Source organism: Ruditapes philippinarum, unplaced genomic scaffold (genome assembly GCF_026571515.1).
Source record: "Ruditapes philippinarum isolate M1 unplaced genomic scaffold, ASM2657151v2 ctg470_1_1_1_1, whole genome shotgun sequence".
NCBI classification, from domain to species: domain Eukaryota; kingdom Metazoa; phylum Mollusca; class Bivalvia; order Venerida; family Veneridae; genus Ruditapes; species Ruditapes philippinarum.
The window spans coordinates 14,590-28,388 of NW_026857845.1; the positions used below are offsets into that span (position 1 = coordinate 14,590).

The 13,799-nt window shown below is 32.4% G+C and overlaps 1 protein-coding gene across 2 annotated transcripts in view; it reads left to right on the forward strand.

The window, feature by feature from the left end:
• Positions 1–1,464: 1,464 nt before the first annotated feature.
• Positions 1,465–13,799, forward strand: part of LOC132751217 (jouberin-like) — a 37,539-nt gene continuing 25,204 nt past the window's right edge. Inside the window, exons 1-8 of one of the 2 annotated variants that reach the window (XM_060741361.1) lie at positions 1,465–1,501; positions 7,288–7,359; positions 7,818–7,884; positions 8,466–8,517; positions 11,519–11,645; positions 11,986–12,085; positions 12,304–12,429; positions 13,421–13,560. In XM_060741361.1, the coding sequence (XP_060597344.1) occupies positions 1,489–1,501; positions 7,288–7,359; positions 7,818–7,884; positions 8,466–8,517; positions 11,519–11,645; positions 11,986–12,085; positions 12,304–12,429; positions 13,421–13,560 (697 nt within the window). In that variant the 5' untranslated portion in view covers positions 1,465–1,488. The remainder of the gene's footprint in view (positions 1,502–7,287; positions 7,360–7,817; positions 7,885–8,465; positions 8,518–11,518; positions 11,646–11,985; positions 12,086–12,303; positions 12,430–13,420; positions 13,561–13,799) is intronic. The other variant, XM_060741362.1, reaches the window with a different exon arrangement.

Below are 13,799 nucleotides of genomic sequence, written 5' to 3' on the forward strand. Positions count from 1 at the left end.
TGGATCGAGGGAATTGACAAGCCCAAGAAGATAGATTTCAGAAAAAGCCGGGATCGTATTAAAACATATAGGGATCCCGGGAAATGACCAGTTCAATAATATAGATTTTCAGAAAAGCCGGGATCGTATTAAAACATATATGGATCCCGGGAAATGACCAGTTCAATAATATAGATTTCAGAAAAGCCTGGATCGTATTAAAACATATATGGATCCCGGGAAATGACCAGTTCAATAATATAGATTTCAGAAAAAGCCGGGATCGTATTAAAACATGTATGGATCCCGGGAAATGACCAGTTCAATAATATAGATTTCAGAAAAAGCCGGGATCGAATTAGACGTACAGATAAAGAGTAAAATTCTCATTCGGTCTATTGGCCATATCACTAGACACCTTCAATACACCAATGTTTATTAACATCAGGGACGGCACGTTTTTGGTCCTGTACAGGGCATATTTATAAGGAAAATGAGGTCCGCTACAGTTACGTTCCTTTTCATTTTATAATTAAATCGCCAAAATATGCATAGATAAATAATTTGTTCTTCTTATAAAAATATTCATTTTAGACATTCATATCTGTTAATATGTGAAACATGTTATTTTTATACGATCCATGGATCTTGATTAATTGTTTATACATCTGTACTATCAGGTACGTATATTAACGTATATACGTACCTGGTACTATATACCTTATGTTTTACATTTGTATTCCTTTTTTTTTGCAACGTGAAAGCCTTCTGGTATAGTATATATCATTAAAAAAACAACAACGTGATGTTCGAGACATTTGTTAATATGCAGATAAATCAGCATTTTATATAGTATTTTACAACGTCTTGTACTTAAAATAAGCATAGCAAGTCGGACTTGTATTTACAATAATTATTTATAAATACTCAAGCATAACGGTCGCAAAAAAAACGTTGATTTTCCTACTTAGATATATAAGAGATCCCGGGACATCGTATTTAGAAAAGCCGGGATCATATCCCGAGAAATTTACCATTACCATCTTGCTTTCAGTAAAGCCGGGATCTATTAAACAGTACAGAGAATTGACCACCTGTCATACATCTCAAAAGTTTGTTTTTTTTGTTATCAATTATGATAAGTATATCTTATGATCTTTTCTAAAAATAATATTTAAATACATGAACATAAAATTTAACCAATTATTGTATTAACAAAAACTTTGATTTTTTTCAATTAGGCATATAATTACAAGTATTGTGATTTCCGCATTTTAAGTTTGTTAATAAATAAATATATTTAAATCTTAAGTTAAATTAATTTACCATTCATTACATACAATAAAAAATAAAAAGTTATCGTTTAACCGCCTTTCATTACGACGATAATCAACACAAATATAGTTTATTCGTTTTCCCTATATATCTAATACGATCCCGGATCCCGGGCGTCCCGGATCCCGGATCCCGGGATTTTCCCCCCACCTGCAGTATGACTTGTAAACAAACATGGCGGACGAAGGTATTTTGTGTTCTCATTTTAAAAAAAGTTGGCACATTTCCCCCTTTTATGACCGAATTTATTGTCATTCACCTCGTATTTGATGAAAAAAGTTTAATAGATTACTGTCATCAACGTATGTGCCAAACAAATGGACACTTGTCAATAACTAACCATTTTATTCAAGTTTGTTGACAAGACTGAACCTGAATAAAAATTCCCAGATAATTTTAAATAAATAAATCATCCTAATTTTTTAGCATAAAAAATGTTGTTATCATTTATTTCATCTATGTATATAATAAATGACAATTACTGCGGTTACTATGTCAGTTGGATTTCAATATCAAACTACTAGCCAATATTTTAATTTTGTTTAGCATTCCCAATCATACCATTGATGTTCATGTGCTATACTCAAGTCAAGTCAAGTAAAGTAAATTTTATTTATAAGTCGGATACATCAACAATAAACATAAGCTCTGATGAGCTTTTTACACCGACTACAATAATATAAAACACATGTTTAAGATATGATAAATGACAAAATGGTTATGATAAAATTAGACAAATAGCATTGCATTAACAAATAAAGTATACAAACAGCACTGTACTAGCATTCATCAATAGCATACAAAAGTAAGAGGTAATACATATTAGATCTAATAATAAAAAACCATTAATATATATACTAAAAGTTAAGATCACACATCACAGCTTATATAAGACACATAAACATTTAAGCAGAGGAACATCAGGCATGCATACACACAATAAAATGCATTGACAAACCAACTTATAAAAAGAGCAAAATTATATATAAATAAATAAATAAATATAAAACATGTTAGGACTAAGCAATAGAAAGACAAGGTTAAAATATGCATAATGAACATCAATCCTGACATTAACATCACACAAACATTCAAGTTATACCTGTATATAAAAGATGATACATAGCACATAAAAAATAGAAATAAATCTATTACAATAAAAGCACACAAAAAGCATAGCACTTAAAATAGAAATAAATCTATCACCATTAAAAGCACACAAAAGCAGCTCAATATCAAGCACAGTTATAAAACAAATGCCAAGCAAAAGTAACTAAAAAAATTGAAACATCCAGCATGTCGCTGCCAACATTTTGGTTTTTTTTCTTTTTGATGATGTACATGCGTTATGTGGTATTACATGAAGCTACAGGAGCCCAGTTCTCCCCTGGCCAGTATTTATCAATGAATCTAAAATGGTTAAAAGATGAAGTTTGTCTAAAATTATCTGGAAGTTGATTCCAAAGTTTGGCAGCGGCATACCGGAAAGATTTTCTTACCATATCTGTCAGTTCTTGGTAAAGGTACCTCAACAATATTGGTGTGTTCTAAAAATTACTATTTCGAATGTTTTAAGATGTAGTAAATCATTTAAATAAACAGGAGACATATCATTTAGAATTTTGTATGTTTCTAAAGCAAATTGCTCTTAATCTCCTAACTTTCAAAGAAAATAAGGCCAGACTTCTCAAGTAGTTGATCATAGTTACTGTTTTTAAAATCATCAATAAAATAAATCTCAAAGCTCTTTTCCTGAATTTTTTCTATTATTCCTAGGTGTTTGATTCATTGGTAAAATGCCAATGTAAGAGGACAATAATTAAAGTTTGACATGACAAAAAGAGTAGTATATTGTGAGTCTGCTTTACCTATTAAGATGTTACCAATTCTCTTTAGTACATTCAGTTGTTTAGAGGCTTTTCCTACATATATTTGACACATGTGAATTTAAAATTTAACATTAAAAATCTAAGTTTACACCAAGCAGCTTTACTTCATCGTCACATGATATTTCTATATTTTTGAATTTAAAATTAATTTTCTGCTGGTGGCTTTTTCTTCCCAAGAGCTATTGCCCCTGAGAACACTTCTCAGGTTAGCCTTTTCATTTGATTTTTTGAGAACCAGTCTATCAAAGTTAAACTATCTTTTTCTAAAGTGCTTACAAGTCTGTTTTACAAGTGACATTGAGTAAGAAAGAGTGTTATCATCCGCATAGTTAATACAGTTGACTTTTATTTATGAAAAAGAAAATGTCGCTTTATAAAAATATTAACAACAAAATCGGTCCAAATATTTGAGCCTTGTGGGACGCCTTTATTATGTTTTGATAATCACTACATATATTTTCTAATCTTAACACATTGTTGCTATTAGACAAGATAACTTTTAATAAGATTGAGTGATTGTTCAGACATTACCATAAAATTTCATTTTTAGTAATAATAAATCATAGAGGCAAGCAGTCGAAGGCTTTTGAGAGATCCATTAGCGATAGCTGCCAGATACTGGTTTTTAGTCCAGAGAATCATACTTCCAGTCTTCAACAATTTTTAAAAGAGCTGTATTGCAACCATAACCAGGTCTAAAAAGCACTAAGAAAGGGATTAAAAATGTTATCAAAAATGTGGACAATCAATTGTTTCAAAATGGCTCTCTCTCAAAACCTTAGACATTACAGGTAAAAGACTGACTAGCGGTCTGTAATTGCTCTTGTCTAAAATACTATTTTTCTTATGAATGGGTACAACTTGAGCTTTTTTCATATTATCTGGAAATAACGATACTTGTATGCATCTATTTATCATATCTGTTAGTGGTTTTGTAATAATCAGGAGAGGCAATTTTAACATTTTAACTGAAATACTATCATAGCCTGTTAGCCTTTTTGATACTCATATTTCCTATTTGTTTTTTTTGACAAAATTTTTCAGAAACAGGTTTAAAAACTAGTTCATCAGATATATTAGATGTTTCCCTTGATTTTACTTACACTTACATGAACTATCATTACAATGTGTACATTGCTATCACCAATATTTTTTGCAACATTTATATATAAATCATTAAAAACATTACTAATCTTCTATCCTGATCAGGAAAAAGAACAATTTCATTTTCACATAGTACAAAGTTTTTTTGAGCACAGTAGATACACTTTTGTTGGTTAAAAAACGGCTTATTATAGTCTTCCAAAATCAGACCTGTTTACATCCTCCAGAGCATCTGTCCAAAGAAATATTTTTAATTGATTGTTTCTTGATTTTAGTGACTACTGTTTCTTGATTGTTCTGTAATTTTCCCAGTTAACACTATTTCTATTTTTAGAACTTATTAACATCATTTTCTTTTTTATAAATTAGATTTTTCTCAAAAGTAGAAGGTATCATGTACAGGGCAGGACTGTAGAGGCCTTATTTTCTTTGCTTTAATAGGAGCATGTTATGTCAAAAGGTTTCTGTCATTAAACAATGAAAAATTTTTCAGAGAACTTGTATCATTAGATTTTCCTCTGTATTTATAAAAGATGAGATCTGAATTTCTAAAATAATTAATTTAAAAAGTCAGTCGTCACTATGTGTAGGAGTTATATTTCAGTGCTTATGTTAGGGGAAATTTTCATTTTCTCTCACGAATGGCCTCCAGAACAAATACCTTATTTGGGTAGTAGTAATACTCTACTTTTATCATTTTTAAACAGAGACATAGATAACAGAGATAGGCTACTTCCTAGCCAGTTAAAATATCACGCGTGCCTACTTTACCAAAAACTTGTAGCAAGTTAAAACTTATTTTAACCAGATATCAAAATCGGTAAAATAATACATTTTCTGAAACGCTTATGCCAATTTGTCTATGGCTGCAGGTAAAAATATTTACAGTTCCCATTGTTTTTAAATAAATGTTGTATCATTTTTTTAAAGAGAACTACTTAATATTTTTTTGTTACAAAACTATTCATATGATAAAAAACTGCGCCTCACAGTGGGTATGTTCTCGCCATGCTTTTCTAAGTAAAGGCTTGAAAGGATTTACCAATATTTTAACTGCAGCCATAGATGAAGATTTACCTTTCAAATGGTATTAATATTAAAGGATCATTGCTACATCCATTCAAGATTTATATTTGCTACAACAAATGCCTAAATTTTCACTTTTAATAGGCATGAGTTGATATTTCAATGGAAGTAATAGAGTGCTTATCTTGTTATCTATGTCTTGATTAAAGATTGTTCGTCTACCGATATTTAGGTAGAAACCTTTTCGGGTATATAAGTTGTGTTGCAGTGATGAAGAAAGTACCTGTTATATATTTTTTTGTCTAGCTATGATATAAATTAAATTTGGACTGGATTTTCATTGGTGAGTGTCATTGATCGTTTAGGTTTTACAGATGCAATGGTATTTTTTACGCATCATTGCCTCTTTTTATAGCAATTCAGTCATGGAAATTTCAGTGTTTATGTGAATCAGATCTTGTCAGATATAACGTTACCGGCTGTTTCAGTGTTTGTGTAAAACAAAATTAATACTTAACACTCTGACTGCTTTATATGAAAGCTAAATGTTGATATTGACTTTAGATCATTTTCTGGGGGGTTGTAACAGGGACTGGGGGAGGGGGGGGTCTATCAGATCAAAGCGTCTAACTTTCTCTAAGTATCCCTGTGATTTTACTGTTTGAGTTGGAAAAACTTGATGTGAGATAAATTAAATAAGATATATTTTATGCTTAAAATTGTGTACTTACATTACCTATATTTTTTGGCATGTGGAATAATTTGTACAATGATATTAAATCATGTTTTTTTTAATTTAAATGTTTTATTCCATTTTAATCCAAAAAAAGGCCAAATTCATACTTACCACTGGCGCTATTACCAGAGACATAGATAACAGAGATAGGCTACTTCCTAGCCAGTTAAAATATCACGCGTGCCTACTTTACCAAAAACTTGTAGCAAGTAAAACTTTTTAACCAGATATCAAAATCGGTAAAATAATACATTTTCTGAAAGCTTATGCATTTGTCTATGGCTGCAGGTAAAAATATTTACAGTTCCCATTTAAATAAATGTTGTATCATTTTTTAAAGAGAACTACTTAATATTTTTTGTTACAAACTATTCATATGATAAAAAACTGGGCTTCAGTGGGTATGTTCTGCCATGTTTTTCTAAGTGAAAGGCATTGGGAAAGTTACCAATATTTAACATGCAGCCATAGATGAAAGAGTTTTACCTTTCAAATGGTATATAATATTAAAGGATCATATGTACATCCATTAAGTTTTATTTGCTACAAAATGCCTAATTTTCCACTTTTTTATAGGCATGAGTGATATTTCAATGGAGTATATAGGAGCTGCTTATCTCTGTTATCTATGTCTCTGCTATTACACACCATTTACATGTATGTTAATTCCCCAGAGCTATGTGCAGAACGTACTAGAAAACGATTGTTAGCTAGGTTGTCAAATTTGTGAATAAACCACCATCAGTTAAAAAATGAATAGAATATGTACAGTGGGTTCCGAAGAAATGAAATTGATGGAGTCCATAGTCAACCATTTAGTCCATTTTATCTTGTTAATGAATGCTTGTTTTAACTTTTATACTAATTTGCATCCATTTATAGTGCTGAAATGTAGACATTTATTTTTGGACATTGTCATATTATACCAACTACTTAATCCTTCATATGAAGTTAAAAAAATCTATGACTTTGTGAGGTAATTTTAGAACTTGGAAAATGGAGAAATGGGTAGGGGCGAGGGGGTTGGGAATTGAGGAAATATGTACTTTTTGGGATAAAAATGAAGCTGGACTTTGGTTAGATTACACAATAACTGATTTACTCAGAACTTAATAATCATGTTAATGTCACCGATGTTCAAAGGAAAAAATACAGCACTGCTTCAATGCATTACTTAATACTTTCATATCGTAACTCTTTTCATTTTTTTTAAAACAGGGGCTTTAGTGGAGAGGCCCAAAAAGACTAAAAGGCCGAAATCTGGAAAGAAAATGGAGGACATACCAATGTGTAAGTTGACTTTCCCTGTTTAATCAAGAGACCAAAGTTGAACTTGAAGTCAGAAGACTTGATTTTATTATCACATCCTGTTATGTTTAAGACAAGAAAGTGTAATCATTTTTCAAAGAGCAGAGAAAGATTATATAGAGGATATTTGTTTGTTTGTGTGTAAGATGAAATTTTATTTCATCGAGTGGGCTTTAAAAACAGTATTCTCACGAGTGGCGTAATATAAGAGCAAGAAATTGTACAATAAAAACATATGAAAATGTTCACTGCAGATTTTACCACTTAAAATTTGATTGATCATGTATATTCTTGCTTCTACTATGAAAATTCTGTTTATTTTCAAGCTATTTGAAAATGCAATGGCCATAGCTCATTTATAAGGGAATATTTTTAGAGATTTTACTATGAATTTCTGAAAATAAATAGCCTTCTAAATATATTTTTTAACTTTATTCTAGCCACAATGGATGGAGGAAGTAACAAGTTTAATCAATTACTACAGCAAGCTGTTGGTCAGAGTCTCAGGTAATTGCATATATATGTATATGATTGTTCTCCATATGCAGTACAGATTACAAAGAATGTGTAAAGTCCTCAAAGCATATGAAAGAATTTACCTCAATACCTCTAGCGAGAGAATTTTTACTAAAAAATAGTGACTCTTGTGAGATACATGTACGTTTGAATCTTAAGACAATATACAATATACAAAAAAATATTTCATATTTGCTTGATTTACATTTGATTTGTTTTAAAAATTATGACTGGTTATGCTTGGTAAACTTATCTCAGTATTGAATTTTCATCCAGTTTATTTATTTTAAGTCTCCTTGAGCTGTAGGAAGACACAGCATCAGCAAATTGAACTTTAAAACTTATTTTGTCATAATTTTCTGCCAAAGAATGTTTTTTATTGTTGTTTTTATTTGAAACCAAATAAGTTCACTTTTTTTATTGAGTCATTAATATTTTTCCTTTACATAGCCATTTTCTTGTGCCACTTTTTATTTGAATATATATATGTACATGTATGTTAACTGTAAGATGTCATATATTGATACATACATTGATCACTGTTTTATTTTCTAAGTAATCTATATTTACAGTGAAGCCAAAGTAGAAAAGAAGAAGAAAAAGAAAAAGGGTGATGATTCAGTGGTCTGTATATTTCACTTAGATTCTCCATTCAAACTTTAAAAAAGATTTTCCATTCTACTGTTTTAAAGTTATTGATTACAGTAAATAGAAAAGAATTAGAACTGTTCTCCATTTTCATGAGATGAGAGTGATTATGTTAATATATGCACATTGCCAGGGTTCCCGCTGTCGCTCGCCAATGGCGCGAAATGCGACAATATATTAATTCTGGCGCATAAAGTATTGAGTACAGCTTGATGAAAATAGAGGGTTGATGGAAAAACTTGTAGATGGAAAAACTTGTATGTCCTTCTTTATTATATATAAGTTACTGCAGTTTTTCCCTAGAAATGTATTATTTCAAGAAATATGACCTCTGTGCCCAGGTTGCTAAGGATTTCAATCCCTTACTTGCACCTGATGGTTGTGGGTTTGTAACCCGCCAGGGATATTGAGTTTTTTTCATGTGATAAACTATCCAGCTAGCTAAAGGAAGTTTGGCGTTTCTCAGGTCTGGCTTTTTGCCTGAAAATTCACTATGGGGCCCTTGGGGCCTTCCTTCCTCCACTTTTACTAGGTCTGTGTGATATAAAATCCAATAAATTGAAATTAAATATTTTCAAGAAAAGAGTTACAGATCTTCTCATTAATACATTGTAACTTGTTTTATATCAGCAGACTTCATCCCAGATGATGTTTAATCATGCTGTCAGTTGCCAAGACTTCTTTGCTCTTGGTCATATATGCTTAATTGACATAATGAAAAGATGTAAGAAGAGGCTGATATCATTGAAATATGCTCGTTGATGCTTGTATTTGCTTAATATTTGATGTTATATTACTTAAAACTATAAACAGAAGTTTCAGTTTGATCTGGTAGCCATGTCAAATCCCAGCAACATGTACTAGACCACACAGCTACTTTTAGTGCTTTCTATTCCATTCTTCTCTGGTTGGTATCTATATACCATTACCCTCTCTGGTTGGTACCTATTTACCCTCTGGTTGGTATCTATATACCCTCTCTGGTTGGTATCTTTATACCCTCTGGTTGGTATCTATATACCCTCCCTGGTTGGTATCTATATACCCTTTCTGGTTGGTATCTATATACCCTCTCTGGTTGGTATCTATATACCCTCTGGTTGGTACATATATACCCTCTCTGGTTGATATCTATCTTCCCTCTCTGGTTGGTATCTATATACCCTGTGGTTGGTATCTATCTTCCCTCTCTGGTTGGTACCTATATACCCTCTCTGGTTGGTATCTATTTACCCTCTGGTTGGTATCTATATACCTTCTCTGGTTGATGCCTATAAACCATCTGGTTGGTTACTTAGTATTCTATATACCATTTCAGGTTGATACATACAGTATATATCTTTCTGGTTGTTGTGTATACATCCTTTCTGGCTGGTACCAATATACCCTGTCTGTTTGGTATTCTATATACACTTTCTGGTTGATACCTACCATCAGCGTCCTACAACGATGAAAGACCCACCTTCTATCAAAGTAATAGAAGGCCTTGCATTAACTTAGAAAAACTCTAGAATTCTAAATTCCCCTTGAGGCTAAGAGGTTGCATCATAATTGCTGTTTATCCTTGCATGATCGTAAGAGATGACTAAATGAGTTCAAATTGCTAGAGTCTATGCACCCCTTAGCTTCAGCAGGTGAGGTGGTTTTGACCTTTTGTGTTTTGTTTTAAGTTTATAATACCAGAGATTAGCCAAAAATCATCATTCCTGTTTGGGGGCCATATGCCTTGTGTTGGTGTGCTGTATAACAAAACAAATAAATATAAAGAGAATTTTTATGCCCCCACAAAGTGGGAGCATATAGCGTTGCACTTGTCCGTCCGTCTGTCCGTCCGTCTTTCCGTCCGTCTGTACGTCTGTCTGTCCGTACGTCCCGAAATCTTGTGAACGCAACTCCTCTTAAACCGGATGGCAGATTTTGCTTAAACTTACAGGGATGAACAACCTTAATGTGTAGATGGTAGTAAAGGAAGGAATTTTTGCTGCGACCAAATTTAACAGAATTATGGCCCTTTGTTGATTTTTACACTATATACTATGTTAGAAATTTTGTGAACGCAACTCCTCTTAAACCGGATGGCAGATTTTGCTTAAACTTACAGGGATGAACAACCTTAATGTGTGTAGATGGTAGTAAAGGAAGGAATTTTTGCTGCAACCAAATTTAACAAGAATTATGGCCCTTTGTTGATTTTTTCACTATATACTATGTAGAAATTTTGTGAACGCAACTCCTCTTTAACCGGATGGCAGATTTTGCTTAAACTTATAGGGATGATGAACAAACCTTAATGTGTAGATTGGTAGTTAAAGGAAGGAATTTTCGCTGCGACCAAATTTAACAGAATTATGGCCCTTTGTTTAATTTTTCACTATATACTATGTAGAAATTTTTGTGAATGCAACTCCTTTTAAAAACCGGATGGCAGATTTTGCTTTTACTTCCAGGGATGAAACAACCTTAATGTGTAGATGGTAGTAAAGGAAGGAATTTTTTGCTGCGACCAAATTTAACAGAATTATGGCCCTTTTGTTGATTTTTTTCACTATTATACTATGTAGAAATTTTTGTGAACGGCAACTCCTCTTAAACGGGATTGGCAGATTTTGCTTTTAACTTCCAGGGATGAACAACCTAAATGTGTAGATGGTAGTAAAGGAAGGAATTTTTGCCGCGACCAAATTTTACAGAATTATGGCCCTTTGTTGATTTTTAGTTTTCAACTTGTGGCACATGTAGTCTAAAAAATATTTGACCTAGAGTAATAAGATTGACAGAACAGTGGCGTGTGGGGGCATCCGTGTCCTATGGACACATTTCTAGTTAATACTGAAAGCGTAACTTTTACTATTTAAATGAAATTTTTTCTGAAATATTAGTATAAGTTTAAATGTTGTGTACTGGTATTTAAACTGAATTCAGTGTATCAAATTTTAGTGAAAAATAAGTAGAAGAATTAATTCTCTATATTAACTAGCTTGAGAGTCTACGCAAGGGTGAAGGTTTACAGAAAGATGTTGATGAAACCAAGCTTGCCAACACATTTGATCCAGATGATACCAAATATAAAAAGAGTAATAAACAGAAACAGAAAATTATAGAGGGTTTGTATGATTTTCTTTTTACTGGAAGCTAATATTCATTCAAGTATTTCTGTTTCTTTTATTTAAACAAGTTTTTTTAGGGTTAATGATTACAGGTTAAAATTGTTTCTAAGTTAAAATCCAAAGTTTCATGGTCCTTTTTTACCTTTTGAGAATGAAATGACTTTATTATCGTTCTAACCTGTATATTTTGAAGTAGCTATCTTGCATTTAGAGTGTAACTCAGATGAAAGTTGTTTTTTTTACAGGCAGGTATACAAGTTCAAGTTAAGATTCCAAGTTAGTGATGTAATAATATTACAGATTATTGATTGATATGTTCTTTGATTTTGTTTTACAGAGCGCAACCGGCAAAATGAGTTAGAAATAGTTGATGAAAATAAAGGGAAAACAAAAAAGAAAAAGAAACAAAAGACAAAAGATGAACTCATTGAAAACTTGTAAGTTTTTCAATTAACTGAATCAAAGCTTATTACTGATTTAGAAGTACTACAAACATGTAATTGACAATTTAAGATTTTATAGCACTTTGAAAAAACTTTATGCGGATGCTTTGTTGTCCAGATTGTAATACAATGAATTACTACTTATTGCAACTGATATTCAGTACAAAACTAAATTTTTCTAGTCATAATTGACACTACTGGGTCCTTTTCAGTGATGAATCTCAGATTGAGCCACCAGACAAGACTATGACCATGTCAGAGCTGGAAACCAGTACACAGAAAACTCCTGGTAAAAAGAAGAAAAAGAAACAAGAAGAGGAACCAGTCCTGTCAGCCAGGTACCAGAGTTGACTATTACAAATGAAAATATGAATATAATTATATCGGTGTCAATTCCTTTTGAATTTTGATAAAATATTTATTTACTTTGATGGAAAGCCTGAGTTATAATGCTTGGATTTTAGCTTAACTTGTGTTACAAGTTTATTTTCATAATCTGCCTTGAGATCAGTATATTCATACCTATTATGTAAAAAATAATGATTTTTTTTGAGGATTATTAAGTGAGTGTGCATCCAGTCAGCATTATTTTTTCCTGACAGCAGCCAATAGTTGTCAAACATTGGTCTCATTTGAAATGAAATTTCTGCATCATTAGGTTGGCATTGTTAAGCTTTTTATACCTAATTTTTAGCTCGACTATTCGATAAGAATAAGTAGAGCTATTGCAGTCACCCGAGCGTCGGCGTCAGTGTCTGCGTCGGCGTAACCACTTATGTTAAAGTTTTTGTAATAGTTCAAATATTTTCAAAGTCCATTGACATATGGCTTTGAAACTTTGCACACTTGTTCAACATCATGACCCCAACCTGTAGACAGGAGGAGGTAACTATATCAAGCATTTTGACAGAATTATGCCCCTTTTTCGACTTAGAATTTATGTTAAAGTTTTTGTAATACCTTAAATATTTTCCAAGTCCATTGACATATGGCTTTGAAACTTTGCACACTTGTTCACCATCATGACCCCAACTTGTATACAGGAGGAGGTAACTCTATCAAGCATTTTGACAGAATTATGCCCCTTTTTCGACTTAGAATTTATGTTAAAGTTTTTGTAATACCTCAAATATTTTCAAAGTTCATTGACATATGGCTTTGAAACTTTGCACACTTGTTCACCATCATTACCCCAACCTGTAAACAGGAGGAGGTAACTGTTTCAAGCACTAAGAATAGTCGAGCGTTGCTGTCCTACCGACAGCTCTTGTTTATATAACCAGCTTAAAAGATTTAAAACGCTTACAAGGATATACTTTATGTATGTAGGTCAGAGGATGAACCAAGTGTAGCAACCACACCAAAGAAAAAACCTCGAAAGAAAGTCCCAAGGGATGGGACCCCTGAGCCTGACTCCCAGACAGATACTGTTCTAACACCAACTAAAAAGAAAAAGAAGAAACCTGCAGGTATACTTTGTCACCTCTCTGGTCATTTATCCATCAATAATATGGTATTGCTAAGATGATAATTTCACTGAGGTAATCTCTGAGGGGTGTCTGTGGCTGAGTGTTTAACTTGTCATTGACTTCAAACCACTTGCCCCTCAGCTGCGGGTTTGAATCCAGATAAGGACTTTGGATTCTTTCATGAGAAGAAGCTTTCCAGCTAGCTTACAAAATGTGGGTGGTTCTACTCAGGTGTCGGT